Source organism: Rhea americana, unplaced genomic scaffold, assembly GCF_003343005.1.
Source record: "Rhea americana isolate MKP2758 unplaced genomic scaffold, rheAme1 scaffold_27, whole genome shotgun sequence".
NCBI classification, from domain to species: Eukaryota; Metazoa; Chordata; class Aves; order Rheiformes; family Rheidae; genus Rhea; species Rhea americana.
Genome location: NW_028186390.1, coordinates 2,845,734 through 2,857,808, shown reverse-complemented (window position 1 = coordinate 2,857,808; position 12,075 = coordinate 2,845,734). Strand labels below are relative to the sequence as shown.

General features: G+C 34.9%; 1 protein-coding gene across 3 annotated transcripts in view; it reads right to left on the bottom strand.

The window, feature by feature from the left end:
• Window positions 1-12,075, bottom strand: part of TUT4 (terminal uridylyl transferase 4) — a 44,708-nt gene that overhangs the window by 18,770 nt on the left and 13,863 nt on the right. For 2 of the 3 annotated variants that reach the window (XM_085308027.1, XM_085308029.1), the window contains 11 exons: window positions 10,966-11,054; window positions 9,721-9,772; window positions 8,467-8,536; window positions 7,560-7,686; window positions 6,291-6,410; window positions 5,708-5,929; window positions 5,385-5,586; window positions 2,959-3,704; window positions 2,328-2,478; window positions 1,666-1,752; window positions 89-192 (listed from right to left, as the gene is read on the bottom strand). In XM_085308027.1, the coding sequence (XP_085164153.1) occupies window positions 89-192; window positions 1,666-1,752; window positions 2,328-2,478; window positions 2,959-3,704; window positions 5,385-5,586; window positions 5,708-5,929; window positions 6,291-6,410; window positions 7,560-7,686; window positions 8,467-8,536; window positions 9,721-9,772; window positions 10,966-11,054 (1,970 nt within the window). The remainder of the gene's footprint in view (window positions 1-88; window positions 193-1,665; window positions 1,753-2,327; window positions 2,479-2,958; window positions 3,705-5,384; window positions 5,587-5,707; window positions 5,930-6,290; window positions 6,411-7,559; window positions 7,687-8,466; window positions 8,537-9,720; window positions 9,773-10,965; window positions 11,055-12,075) is intronic. The other variant, XM_085308028.1, reaches the window with a different exon arrangement.

The window sequence follows — 12,075 nt, the reverse complement described above, 5'->3', positions numbered from 1 at the left end:
ACTACCTACTCTTTGTAAAGAAATTCTGGAGTGAAAAACTTTAAGAATTTTTTAAAGTAGCAAATTGCAACAATCTCAAAACTCTCACCTCTGCATTTTCATGGCCTTCCAAGGTCATGCAGATGTCTAGATCACTGTCCCGAAACCCAAATCCATTCTTTGACGAACCAAATAAGCAAAGTCTGGCTTTGTCTGAGCAACAGAGTAGACCAAAGAAAAMTATATTAAAAAAATATATAYACACACACACAAACAACAACAAARAATACCATATTTCTGCTAGTTTAATGACTGCTTACTATGAAATATTGCTTAACTGAGATGCAGAAGTGCAATATATTAAACAAGCTTTAAGAGAGAGCTTCCAATGACAATTCTAAGACTAAATCTTTGATAAATGAGGAAGCACAGTATTTTTAACTGATTTACAGAAAGTGAGGCAGAATAAAAACATTTAATTCTAGTAAGTTAGACATGTAACGGACTCACTAACCATTAATATAATGTAATTTTACATATGCTGAAATGTTGCTGAAATGTGCAGCTCCACTTCACTGTTTGAAATGAATCCCAAGAAGTGTGCAATTCCAGTCACCGCTACAGTTTAACCCTACAGACAGAGCTTCTTTTAGAACACTCTTTTGGTTCCACTGATATTTTATCTAGGTTGCCTTTTTTAATTATTTTTGCTAGACAGGTTTGGCCAATCAGTAATTCTTCTTTAATCGTAATATAATGTTTAAAAAGATAAAAGCACTAAGATTTAATATATTTYATGGAACACTATGTCCAAGTTGTTTTGTATACATTTTGCTCTGAAACACAAGATTGTAAGGTATTTTCACTCTTTTAATGGAAAGTACAGTTACAGAACTGAGAGGRAGCAATTTCTTCTCAATATACAAGAACATATTTAGCTGCTCAACTGAAATTAACGCTTGCAAAATATATCCAACTCTTTGTGGCTACTCCCTAACCTTTAAGGGAATCAGAAATTTTCAGTCTCTTAAGGTTTTGTAACAGGCTTCAATCCTCAGCTGCTGCCAAAAAGCACAGGGCATAGCCGGAGGATGGAAGCGCAATTCACAGCTGCCTGATCCCAGGCCGGTTACGAAAGAAGGGATGGCCTTGTGCATAAAGCAGCAAACTGCAAAGCAGGAGACCAGTGTTCAGTACCTGCCTCTAGCATTATTTTACACCACCTCATATTTACATCCCTGCCTCAGATTTCCATCATTGCAATACAATACTTTTTCCTATTTTATAAAAGGGAAGTGAAGATACAAACTCTTCATGATTTCTGAGATACTCAAATGCTGGTGACTAGGCAACAAAAGTACTTGGACCACAACCAAGATAACACTACACCCAGTTGGCCAGGGCCCATTTGAACTTTCTTTGTCCTCACTGCAACAGCATCACGAGTCTTGTATCAGTGTAATTGCTCTTGCAGCTTTTCCTTTGTTCTTGAGACACGCACATGGACTAACATATGAGGGGTGCTCAGTTTAGAAGTCTGTAAGATACACTTATGTATAAAGGAAACGGAGATGCCACTGCTTCAAACAAGGAAAATGAGCAATAAGGAGAACAGGTACATCATCACGCTCTGGGTAATGTGAATAAAGGCAGCATTAACAAGAATTGCTACCTACTGTGACATACCATTATACTCTTTTCGAATAAACCTTTCCAAACTTGCCAGAATTTGCTCTCTGTTTTGCTGCTCTGATAAAGGAGGGGATAATTCGTCTAAGTAAAAAGAAAAGGTTAAAACACAGTCAGAGTTGACATTCAGCTATACTTCTACCTCAAAAATTCTCCTCAGGTTATCAGTACTATGGAATACTTTTCACATTTGCTTTTCTTGAATATCTATTAAAATATTTTTCTTTCTTTTCATGATGTCATTAGAGTTGCTTAGATTTTATTTCAGATGTTTGCCTTTACTGTAATTACTCAATGATAGACACCCAGAAGGGACTTTTTCCAAGAGAAGCTATAAAATTTGACCAATGTAAAGCTAACTTTTACTCAGACTCTAATTTCTGAAAACACTAGCAATGTTTTAAAAATCCAGTGAAAAATTCTGTATAGCATTAGTTATTCAAACTCATTGTGAGAACTTGCTAACAACAATGGATTAAATAAAGTGGAAATAAGAATAATGGTCAGCTTGTAGTCTAGCCTACCTGCAAGAACATCTTCCCACTGAATTTAATTGGAAGAAGTAATTTAACCCTATATATATATATATATATTTTTTTTTTCCCCCTAAACTACAAATCACTGTTTGCTGTGGAGTGCAACATACTATTCTAACTTACCAAAACATCTCTTACACACTATATCAAGTATTTCCCGAAATCTGTCTGTCATTGGTGGTAGTGGTTTTAGATCAATTTTCTTAAAATCCTCTGGGCAGTCATTTTTGGAATGTCCATCCCGTTTGCAGATGCTGCATACTATAGTTGGAGGCTTTGGAAAAAACAAAAGTATGTAAATATAATTTTTATTTTAAGACAGTCAGACATAACATTTCCATGTATGTGATGCAACCAAGAACATTTAATATCTGAACAGTAATAGAGTCGCTAAGAAAAGCAGAAGAGCACCGTGCATTTAGTCCTCTCACTACATAACAGCACCCAGAAATTCTACCAGAATGAAGGAGAGGCAGAAACAAACAAACAAAAAAAAAAAAAGGACATATTCTATGGAAACCAAAAGCTGTGCACAGCATGGGGTAACAGACTTTCTAGCCCAAATGGTATACACACTCAGTGTTTTTCAGTCCTGAAAACCAGGTACTCTAAAATGGCTTAAACTGCCATTCATAACAGAGATTGGAATGTCAGCAAGAGAGTCCTGTCACCCGGTCACCTGTTGATAGTTTTACTGATTTAAAAATCATCACCCACTCTCCCATGACCAGCACTGTTTAAATAAACAGCTTACCTTTCCTGAAGTCAAAATAGACTTATCAAACACATAATGCATTTCTTCAGTAGAGAGTCTGCCTTCATCTTTATGATCATGAGCTTCCACCATTGCTTTGCAGTTGTGCGAGGTAGTTGGTGTGCCAGTGCACTTACTCTTCTGAGAAGACTCTCTTACCAAATTCTGTCTACTTTCAGCATCAGAAAATTCATTACTAGAATTTGTGTCATAAGACTGATGTTCACTGCAGTTACAATGGTGGGTTAGCTCACCTTCAGTTAGACAAACTCCTGAAATTTCTACATCATCCCTCCCTTTAAGTGATTTTTGCTTTAATTCACAGCATTCATTAGAAATAAGGGATAAAGTTTCTTCTTTGTCTTCATCATAATTAGAGTCCAACGTTGAAAGTAGCAAAGAGTCTATGTTCTTGGAAGTGTATCTTTTGGCACCAGATTCTACTATTTCATTACATTCAAGTTCATTCTCTGGTATGTTACATCCACTTCCTATATTTTGTTTATCTGCAACTTTTTCTCCTTGTGGAAGGCAACAGTTGGCTACAGGTTCTTCAGACCTTGTGGATTTCTTATTGTTAATTTTCCCTTTTTCTTTTTTCTTGGTATCTGGTTTGGATTTAATCCCATCTTTACTTTGTGGACACGCAAAATATTTATATGCTGTCCTAAATCGCTCCAGGATGTACTCAAATACCATCTGGCTATTTAGGCTTCGTGCAACATTCCTCTTCAGTGCAAAAGGATCTAAGGAAAAAAAGAACAATTTGATCAATAATCACTGATTGCTGCATTTCAAATACCAATTCCAGACTAAAGCAGTTGAAATGCTAAGTTTTGAGACAGCAGTTAAAAGTAAGAGATTCTTATAATACAGTCCAGAGGCATTTATGGATATACTTAAAGAATCTAAAGCCAATACGGTTTCTTTGGTTGTCTCTACACAAAACCCAGTACATCTATTACGAGTGCCTGGCTGTTATAGATAATCCTAAATAGGGTTCTTTAAAAGAAAAACACAGGTATACTGTACCATTACATTATGACCATTTTCAAAATTAGAAATGAAAATAAACATCCAAAGGCAAAACAAATGTTTGAGCAAGTCTGCCCACACATTCTTCCTTCACTGAAGGAGCATTTGCATTTCCCTTAAGTAATTAATTTCTAAAACTACTTTAAGGAAACATTATATGAACCAATCTCACTAGGTTTTACTCTTAGTCTTTCCTAATGACTTCTAGATCAAATATTTTTCCAAGTAAAAAGAGCATTTGTGCGAGTGTTAGAAGTTTGCTTGGGAAGATAATATCAAACTGAGTTTCTGTTGTGTCTTCCTTACTTCAGTTGCAAGTTTAACATAAGAAACAGCAACAGGTATCAGAACCAGAATGCATACTCTTTTTTAAAAATACTGTCTTTCTCAAGAATCAATCCTTTCATCTCAAAGGTTTTAGTTCCCCTATKCTGACTAAATACTATTTTTTTTCTTAAAAATTCTAGCTCAGATTGGTTAAAGAAATGAACTGTGAGAAGAAATTCAAGCCACAGAAGTGATCTTGAAGACCACTACTCAGTGTGTGCCTCAACAATTCATTACCTGCTTTCTTGCTTCTTTTTCCTCCTGTTCTTCTCATACTTTACTGACTCCTCATTCAGTACATCTTAAGTATTATTCTTTGCCTCTACAACTCTCCTCGACCTACTCCTCCTCCATCCCTTCTCTCACCCCATGTGTGTTACAGAAAATCTAATTCATGAACACCTTCTATTAAAAAATAATAGGCAAAATCATTTTCTTTCTTTGCCTGTCTCTTAAATGCATTAACTCAGGCTATACATTACTATCAGATTCATACAGTCTCACTCCTCCAAAAAGCACTGCTCATAGCAGGACACCAAGACCCTGAAGCATAGTCCATGACATGCCATTCAGTTTCATGGTATAGAAATATTACTGAAAGGGGAGGGAGCTTCTTACTTCAAAGAATTTGCTCCACTTCACTCTCATTAGAGTTAATCTCTGCACAGTCTGCATCAGGGACTGAGGAAAAACTGATAGCTGGCAACACTCAAAATACTGTATAGTACTGGAAACATAGATAGAGATGCTGAAAATTCTATTATCAGAATGATTAAAAAGGAAAAACAAGTATTTTATTAAAAAATGAAACAAGTGGAAATAAGAACAGAATGGTAAGAAACAGTGAGACAAAATTCTACTTTGTATTTCAATAATTAGTTACAAAACACAGTGCTAGATAAAAAAAACTTGCCTTCAAGCAGACTAAATAGCTGACAAAAAAAAAAAAGGTACTTTCTCTTCTGTTTACATATGATGTAACCTGACATTCTATAACAGTGCTGTAAGTGCTAGATAAATAAAGACAATAATGCATTATGACCACAGATCTGAAAAAATCCTACCTTCAATGGCTATTCGCCTTTTAGGCCAGTTTTTGTTTTCTCTGGTTAAGAGTTCTTGTACCCGTATGCTGATGACATACTCCTCCAAAGCAAATTCCAGTGTGTAAAACTTCAACAGTTCTAACCACAGTTGCCCCAGTGAAACTTGGTGAGGGGTTTTGAATGCTAAGGGAGACTGAAACAGATGGACAAGAATGCTCAGCTGCAATATGAAATGAAGATTCGCCTTTTTTTCCTGGTTCCTTCTGATATTAATGTTTCAAGATCAAAAACAGGGATAAGAGATGGAATACTATTTTCACTGAAATAAAACAGTGACTTACATTGCCATGTTTCTCCTTTGCATTAGTTTGGTTCTCCACTTCCGAGCTTGTTACTTTCTTACCACCACCTTTTTGTTGTTCAGCTTTAGTTTTACCTTCTGCACCAACTGAGCTTTTTCCTGAACCATTAGTTGATGGTTTGTACTCCCACCGTACAAACTCTTCTTCTTCTACACCTTTCAGCTGGTGGTCATCCGGCCTCTTTGAATCAAAGCCTTCAATCTAACAACAATTAAAGTAGCTCTGAAACAAGACTGTATATAATATACACAACCAAAAAGATTTCATTAAAGTTGACAATTGTGATATCTAACCCCTTCAAGCCAGACAAGTAAATTTAGAGAATTAAAGAGAAAATATTTCCCCTTTCTCCAAAATACAGCATTTCACATTTGCACAGGCTAAAGTAGCTGCCTTTTAAAGGTCATCAGAATCATTAGGCATCAACTGTGAGAGGATTAAGTACCAATATACTTTATTTATAAATTTCTTATACAAGCAAATTTAATGCATTATATGAYCTCAAAAAAAAAATAGCCTCAAAAATTTAACAGGAGGGTTATTACATTATCAAAACACTTACCCAGTTGCCCAAATAGGATGGTAAAATAGGTGGTTTTCTTTGCTGAAGAAAAAATATCACCATTAAGGCAAAAGAATATGAGGGAATCCCACCTTCAGCCTGGCAGTCAATGTGGCACAGCTATAAGAGAATAAATTGTTAATCTTCTGATGCAACATCAGCATTTTCTATTAAAATACATCAAAAAAGTACAAATATGACAGAAACATGAGATATACACTAAAGCTGAACAGAAAGCCCTTTATCTCAGAAACTGCAGTGCACAGTTTAAGCATTTTATTTTGCTTTATAAATGCAGACAGAAGTGGCAAACTAGTAAAAAGAATTCTCAGTCACCTATTGCTCATCTGTGATCCATTCGGAATACAACATACATACTTTCTTGCATTATTAAATGAGCTATATTTAAAAACACACACATATGTCAATCACTTAAAGACAAAATGCAAACTAAAATTCATAAAATGTTTTAGTTACACTATTTTATTACCTATTATTCTCCTTAGTTTCATCACATTTTGTGATTGTGGGATGCATTTATGTTCCTATCTAGAATCTCAGTAAGTTGCTGGATAATTATTATTGTGCACCTATAGAGATGGGCATTCCTTGCACCTGGCTGAAATCTGATACTACTCTCTTCCATGGAAGTCAAGAGATAAAATACATGGATCAGACTTCAAATAGCTCTCCTTTGTAGTTTTTACTGTTGTGTCTTTATAGRTTGTAAAACAGTTATTTTTGCAAAAAGGCTTTGTTAAACCAATGAACAATAACATTATAATACAACTAATCTTTCAATAAAGCTAAGACATTTAAAATCAAATACCCCTTCACAGAAATTTCAGAATTGAATTAAAAGACAGTTAAATACTGGCTGAGAACACAACAACTTTTTTCCTGTGATCAGTACTGATATCTGGAGGAAGTACAGCAGAATATGACAATGGTCCCTTTCTTGAGCAAAACAACTTTTTTTTTTTATACTACCTAAATAGCAGCAATAGTTGTACTGTTCTGTTGAGCTGTTTTTTAATGAATAGTTCTAGCAGAATAGCTTGCTAATGGAATAGCGGAAGCTTCAAGAACGTACATGGTTTCACACCAAAATCTTCAGTCCCATTCTGGACTATTCATATAACAGCGATAAACTAGTGGCAGGAAGTTCCTTTCTATGTAAATATACTCACAGTAAATGTTGCACTGTACATAGTACTTAAAAAAGAGGAAAYGAGTATTTTAAAATAGCCTCAATATTTATAAACTTACTCTAGCCCAGTAGCGGAAAGCCAAAACCAAGGGAATAAGGACAGGCTCCAGTTTCCCGAGTGCAGCCAGTAGGTCAGTTGTAAGGCAAGCCACATCATTCCTAGCACTCACTTTACATGTCAAACCACTGCAATTACAAACGTAAGGGAGAAAAAAAACAGTTATCCCTGAGTAAAACCCACCATACTAAAACCACGCATTGAAATGTCCCTCTATGTAAGAGCCTGACCTTTCTAACAGAAGCTACAAAATACAGTATTTTCTTTACTATCAACTCATGAGTTAGATATGTAACTTACAGAAGTCCATTACAGCCAAAAACATAAAATGTCATTAAGAATTTGCTCTAAGTTTAAGTTCTGCCATTACTTAATTGTGCAGTCTTACACAACTCACAAACTACAAGTTATCTTCCACACACACACAAAAAATTAAAAAGCAGGCTAGAGTGACTAGTAAGACCTAATCTACAGCCAAAGCAATGCAGCTCATCATTCAGCAACTACATTTCATTTTGGAGGAATTTACTGTTAGAAATTTACTGCAAATATCAGATTACATGTGAAACTCAAAAATATTTTTAAAACCTTGAATTAAACAGCTGGCAGAAATTTTAAATATTCTGAGAATAATTCTACTTTTTCCTTGTTTAACTATAATAGAGTGCACATTTTCAGACTCCTACAACCAAGGAGCTCTATGAATATGTACTAGCAAAAGCACAAAAACAAAGTAAAGCTTTATTTCTGGATTGTACTTTCCTTGTGTATGAGCAATTCCCTTTTGACATCAAAGTTAGATATCTGTTTCAGTAATACTTCTTGCCGGGAGCAAAGACAAACAGCTGTTATGAGCAAGCACAGTAGAAACTAGAATCTCATTAAAAATTCTTTTCAATAACATGTACCTTTTAACATCTTTGCAAAAGACAACAGGAACTTTGGCATGGAAATCTGACTCCACATCTGAGTAGACAGCTAAGCAAAGAGGAAAAAAAAATGTGTAAAAGTCTTTCACAGTTTTCCCAGTTGTGTCTTCAAAACGATTACATTTATATCAAGCATTTACAAAACAACTCAAGTTCCAAGTGCTGCATATCGAGCCATTAAGCAATACTTCTTGGTTACTTTTGATTCTCACCAATAGTACCACACAGCCAGCAGAAAGAGAATAAAGCTGATTTCCTACAGTAGATATAAACCTTAAGGCTATGCTGCTTACCTGCATAGTCTTCTTGTATATTCTGCTTATGTCTGCAAGATCCTTACAGCTGGTAGTGTCTGCTGGAACCACACTTTCTCCTAGCTACTCTCCCACCTCCCTCGCTCTTTCCAAAGGTGCCAAGGACTGAAAAAGTTCAACTATTTTGTATATTCTCCAAAAATACAGAGTTACAAAGGAATAGCAATCCTTAGTAGTGATAAAGGTACAAATGACTTTATGCAGACAGCACAACTTAGAACACTATAAATACTGTGAAGTACATAATTCTTCAAGCTACTGTTCTTGTGATGACCAAACAGAAGTTCTTTTGGGTTTGGGGTTTTTTTTGGTGAATCATAGGTGTGAACGCCAAGCTTCTCTGCAAAGACTAGGTGTGTTTCTGAGCAGTTTTGTCCTATTGATATAAAAAGGACAGTCTGTTCTGTATCAGGGGGTTATCCAGGGGGTTAAATGAAGTCTTGGAAAGGCAAAAAAGAGGTAAATGGCACCTSTCAGGACAGTGGGCTGGCATCTCTTTCATCTTTGAGATTTTAAACATGCAACGTTGAATCTCTAACAAACCATCAGGATTATTTTAGAACTGCTTGTAGAGTTGATCAAAATTTTCTGAAGGATCAGAAAGTGCAATGCTATTGACACCATTTGACTCAATGGATTATTGGGTTAGACAATTTCCTGACAGAACAAGAAGGCTACAGAAGTCCAAAATAATTCTCACAGATGCTCATAAGCAAGTGGAAAGCGGCTGCTGGGTTTGATGTATGGAAACTCTCCTGTGAAGCAAAACTCTTGCTGACCTGGGATCTAACGCTGTTACCATAAATTCTTGTGATCTGAACTAGCTGGAGGAGAAATAAACAAACAAACAAAAACACTACACAATGTATCAGCTCAAATAATTATTTAATTAAATAGAAATGATATGTAAATAACTCACCACTGTTCTTTAGGATTTCAAGCACCTGTATCAGAACATCTGGTTGACTCATCTAAAATGACAAAATTAGAACAGATTATATGATTCAGACTAATTTATTTTATTTTGCACTTGGTTTAAAACTACTTACATTGAATAGTTAATAACACTTTTTTTAAGAGGTGAAATCATGTATCAATATTAATGAAAACATTAACTGTGCCTGTCCGCACCATGAGAACAGGTACTAATAAATAAGCTAGCTTCTTCATTTAGCCTATAGCTTTTCTAGTTAACGCACCTGTTCTATGAAATCTGTTACTGCAGAACTACAGTAAAAACAATGCTTGCTATATATTCAACAGTTTCAGAGTCAATGTCAACATATGCCACCAGAAATATATAATAGTAAACAACTTAGATTTTACCAGCAGAATTTACTTCCTCAAGGATTTTTAAAGGTTAACATTTTAAACATGTTTTCTTCTCTCTCTAGAAATCAACTATACATTTCTGAATCGGTGCTCCAAAGATGAGCCATAAAATAGTTCAAAGAAAAGCTAAAATTAGTACTTTGAGCTTCTAAGACAAAGTGAAATAGTAAACTCAATATGCACTTGTTGAAAAAGGTCTCAGTTTTGCTTCCTAACTGCAGTATCATTTCAAAATGTTATATGTAAATATGTATCCAAAACAGATATCTGGAATTCCACTGTAACACAGTCCATGAAAGAATAAGTTCAGGAGTTGTGCCTCATTATAGTAAGAGTACATTGCTTATATCCTGTACCAAAAATGAATCAACAACTTCAGTGTCCACGGGCAAGTTCTGCTGCTCTGGAGGAATTTTCTACCACAGTAAGCTATAAATTGGGATATGGCATCTACTCGGAATTGGCTAAAACATAAAAAGGAAAATGATCATTTTTAAGCTAATTGTTAAATAAAAATAGCAAACACTACAAGATTTTACTGTTTGAATCTTGAGCACTTAAAAGCACGCTTATTCGTGGTCAACTTTTTTCATATTGCCTCAGTGCTTATTCAAAAAAAATTTTTAAATGGTGAGCATAAAAAAATAAAAACAGAATTAAAGTTATCTCATAAGCAATAAAACACCTTATCAACTTGATTCATAACACACCTGATACCAAACCAAAGACTATCTGCTTTGTGCTATTATAGCACAGTGTGTGTTATATCAGTGTTGTTGACGGGCTTGATTTAAAAAACAATCCCAGTTAAAACAAGAGAACATCTACTCACCTTAGGGGGAAATTTTATATCAATGTTAACATCACTGGTTTTAAAAGCAAATCTAGTTAAACAGGAGCCATACATCCTCAGTGAACAGTCTGGAAGAGAGAGAAACATAATTATTCAACAGTTAGTAAATAAATTATTCTCTAATGGATGAGACATATCTTGCTTTAGATACCCTAACTCCCAAGTGGTACTCTCAGATTAAAGAGTATTGAAGCACTTTCTTACTCTTGAGAAAGCTCATCACTTCTGTAACACAGCCTCACAGGAAAACAGATGACTCAGACAGTACAATTATCAAATACAGAAAATTTTAAAAGCTATTTCAAAATAAACTTTAACTGAAGCTTTAGTTTTGTTTTTAAATACAAAATTAAATATAAAATAGTAATGACTGCCACCATCTTAGTGCAGGATTTTTAATTAAGTTTTTGTTGTTAATAACAGCTTGATTTCACTGCAGCAGCTAGCCAATTACAAAATTTTTTGTTGCCTCATAAAATATTTGTGACAAAAAACATATGTACTACAACCTCCATTAATTACATTAGCAATTTCCTATGCCCAATTAATTTGGAAACATACATACAAAACATAACTTTGATGTAATCCAAGCCACAGAGCTAAGCATCCATTTATTAAATAAATCTGGAATTTTTAATAAATCTGTATTAATCTAATTAACTATAGTTAATGTGGCTCCTTATCTGAAGGGATGTACAACCAATCTACTCTAAACTAATCAGGAAGTAACTATAYAATAATAGCGTCATGAGAAATGTCACTCCACTGCATAAACAACAGTCATCCCACTTTAYATCATATTTTATGTAGATGAAAGCTTTCCTGTAATACATACTGAGACTCTGACCTATTTATAGCAGTTAACATTTGGGACTACTCTCAACCCCCTCCCAATCATATATCCTGGGGGGGGGAGGGGGCAGGAGGGGAAAACATAGTTGCCCTTTTCCTCAAAAGCAAATATTCTCAAACAGAACCACAACAAAACAATTTTAAAAAACCTAAGATAATCATACACATACACAGCTTCAAACAAACCTCTGCCTTGTCTTTGCTATTTAGAAACTAGTCCTTTCCAAATGAGTTTAT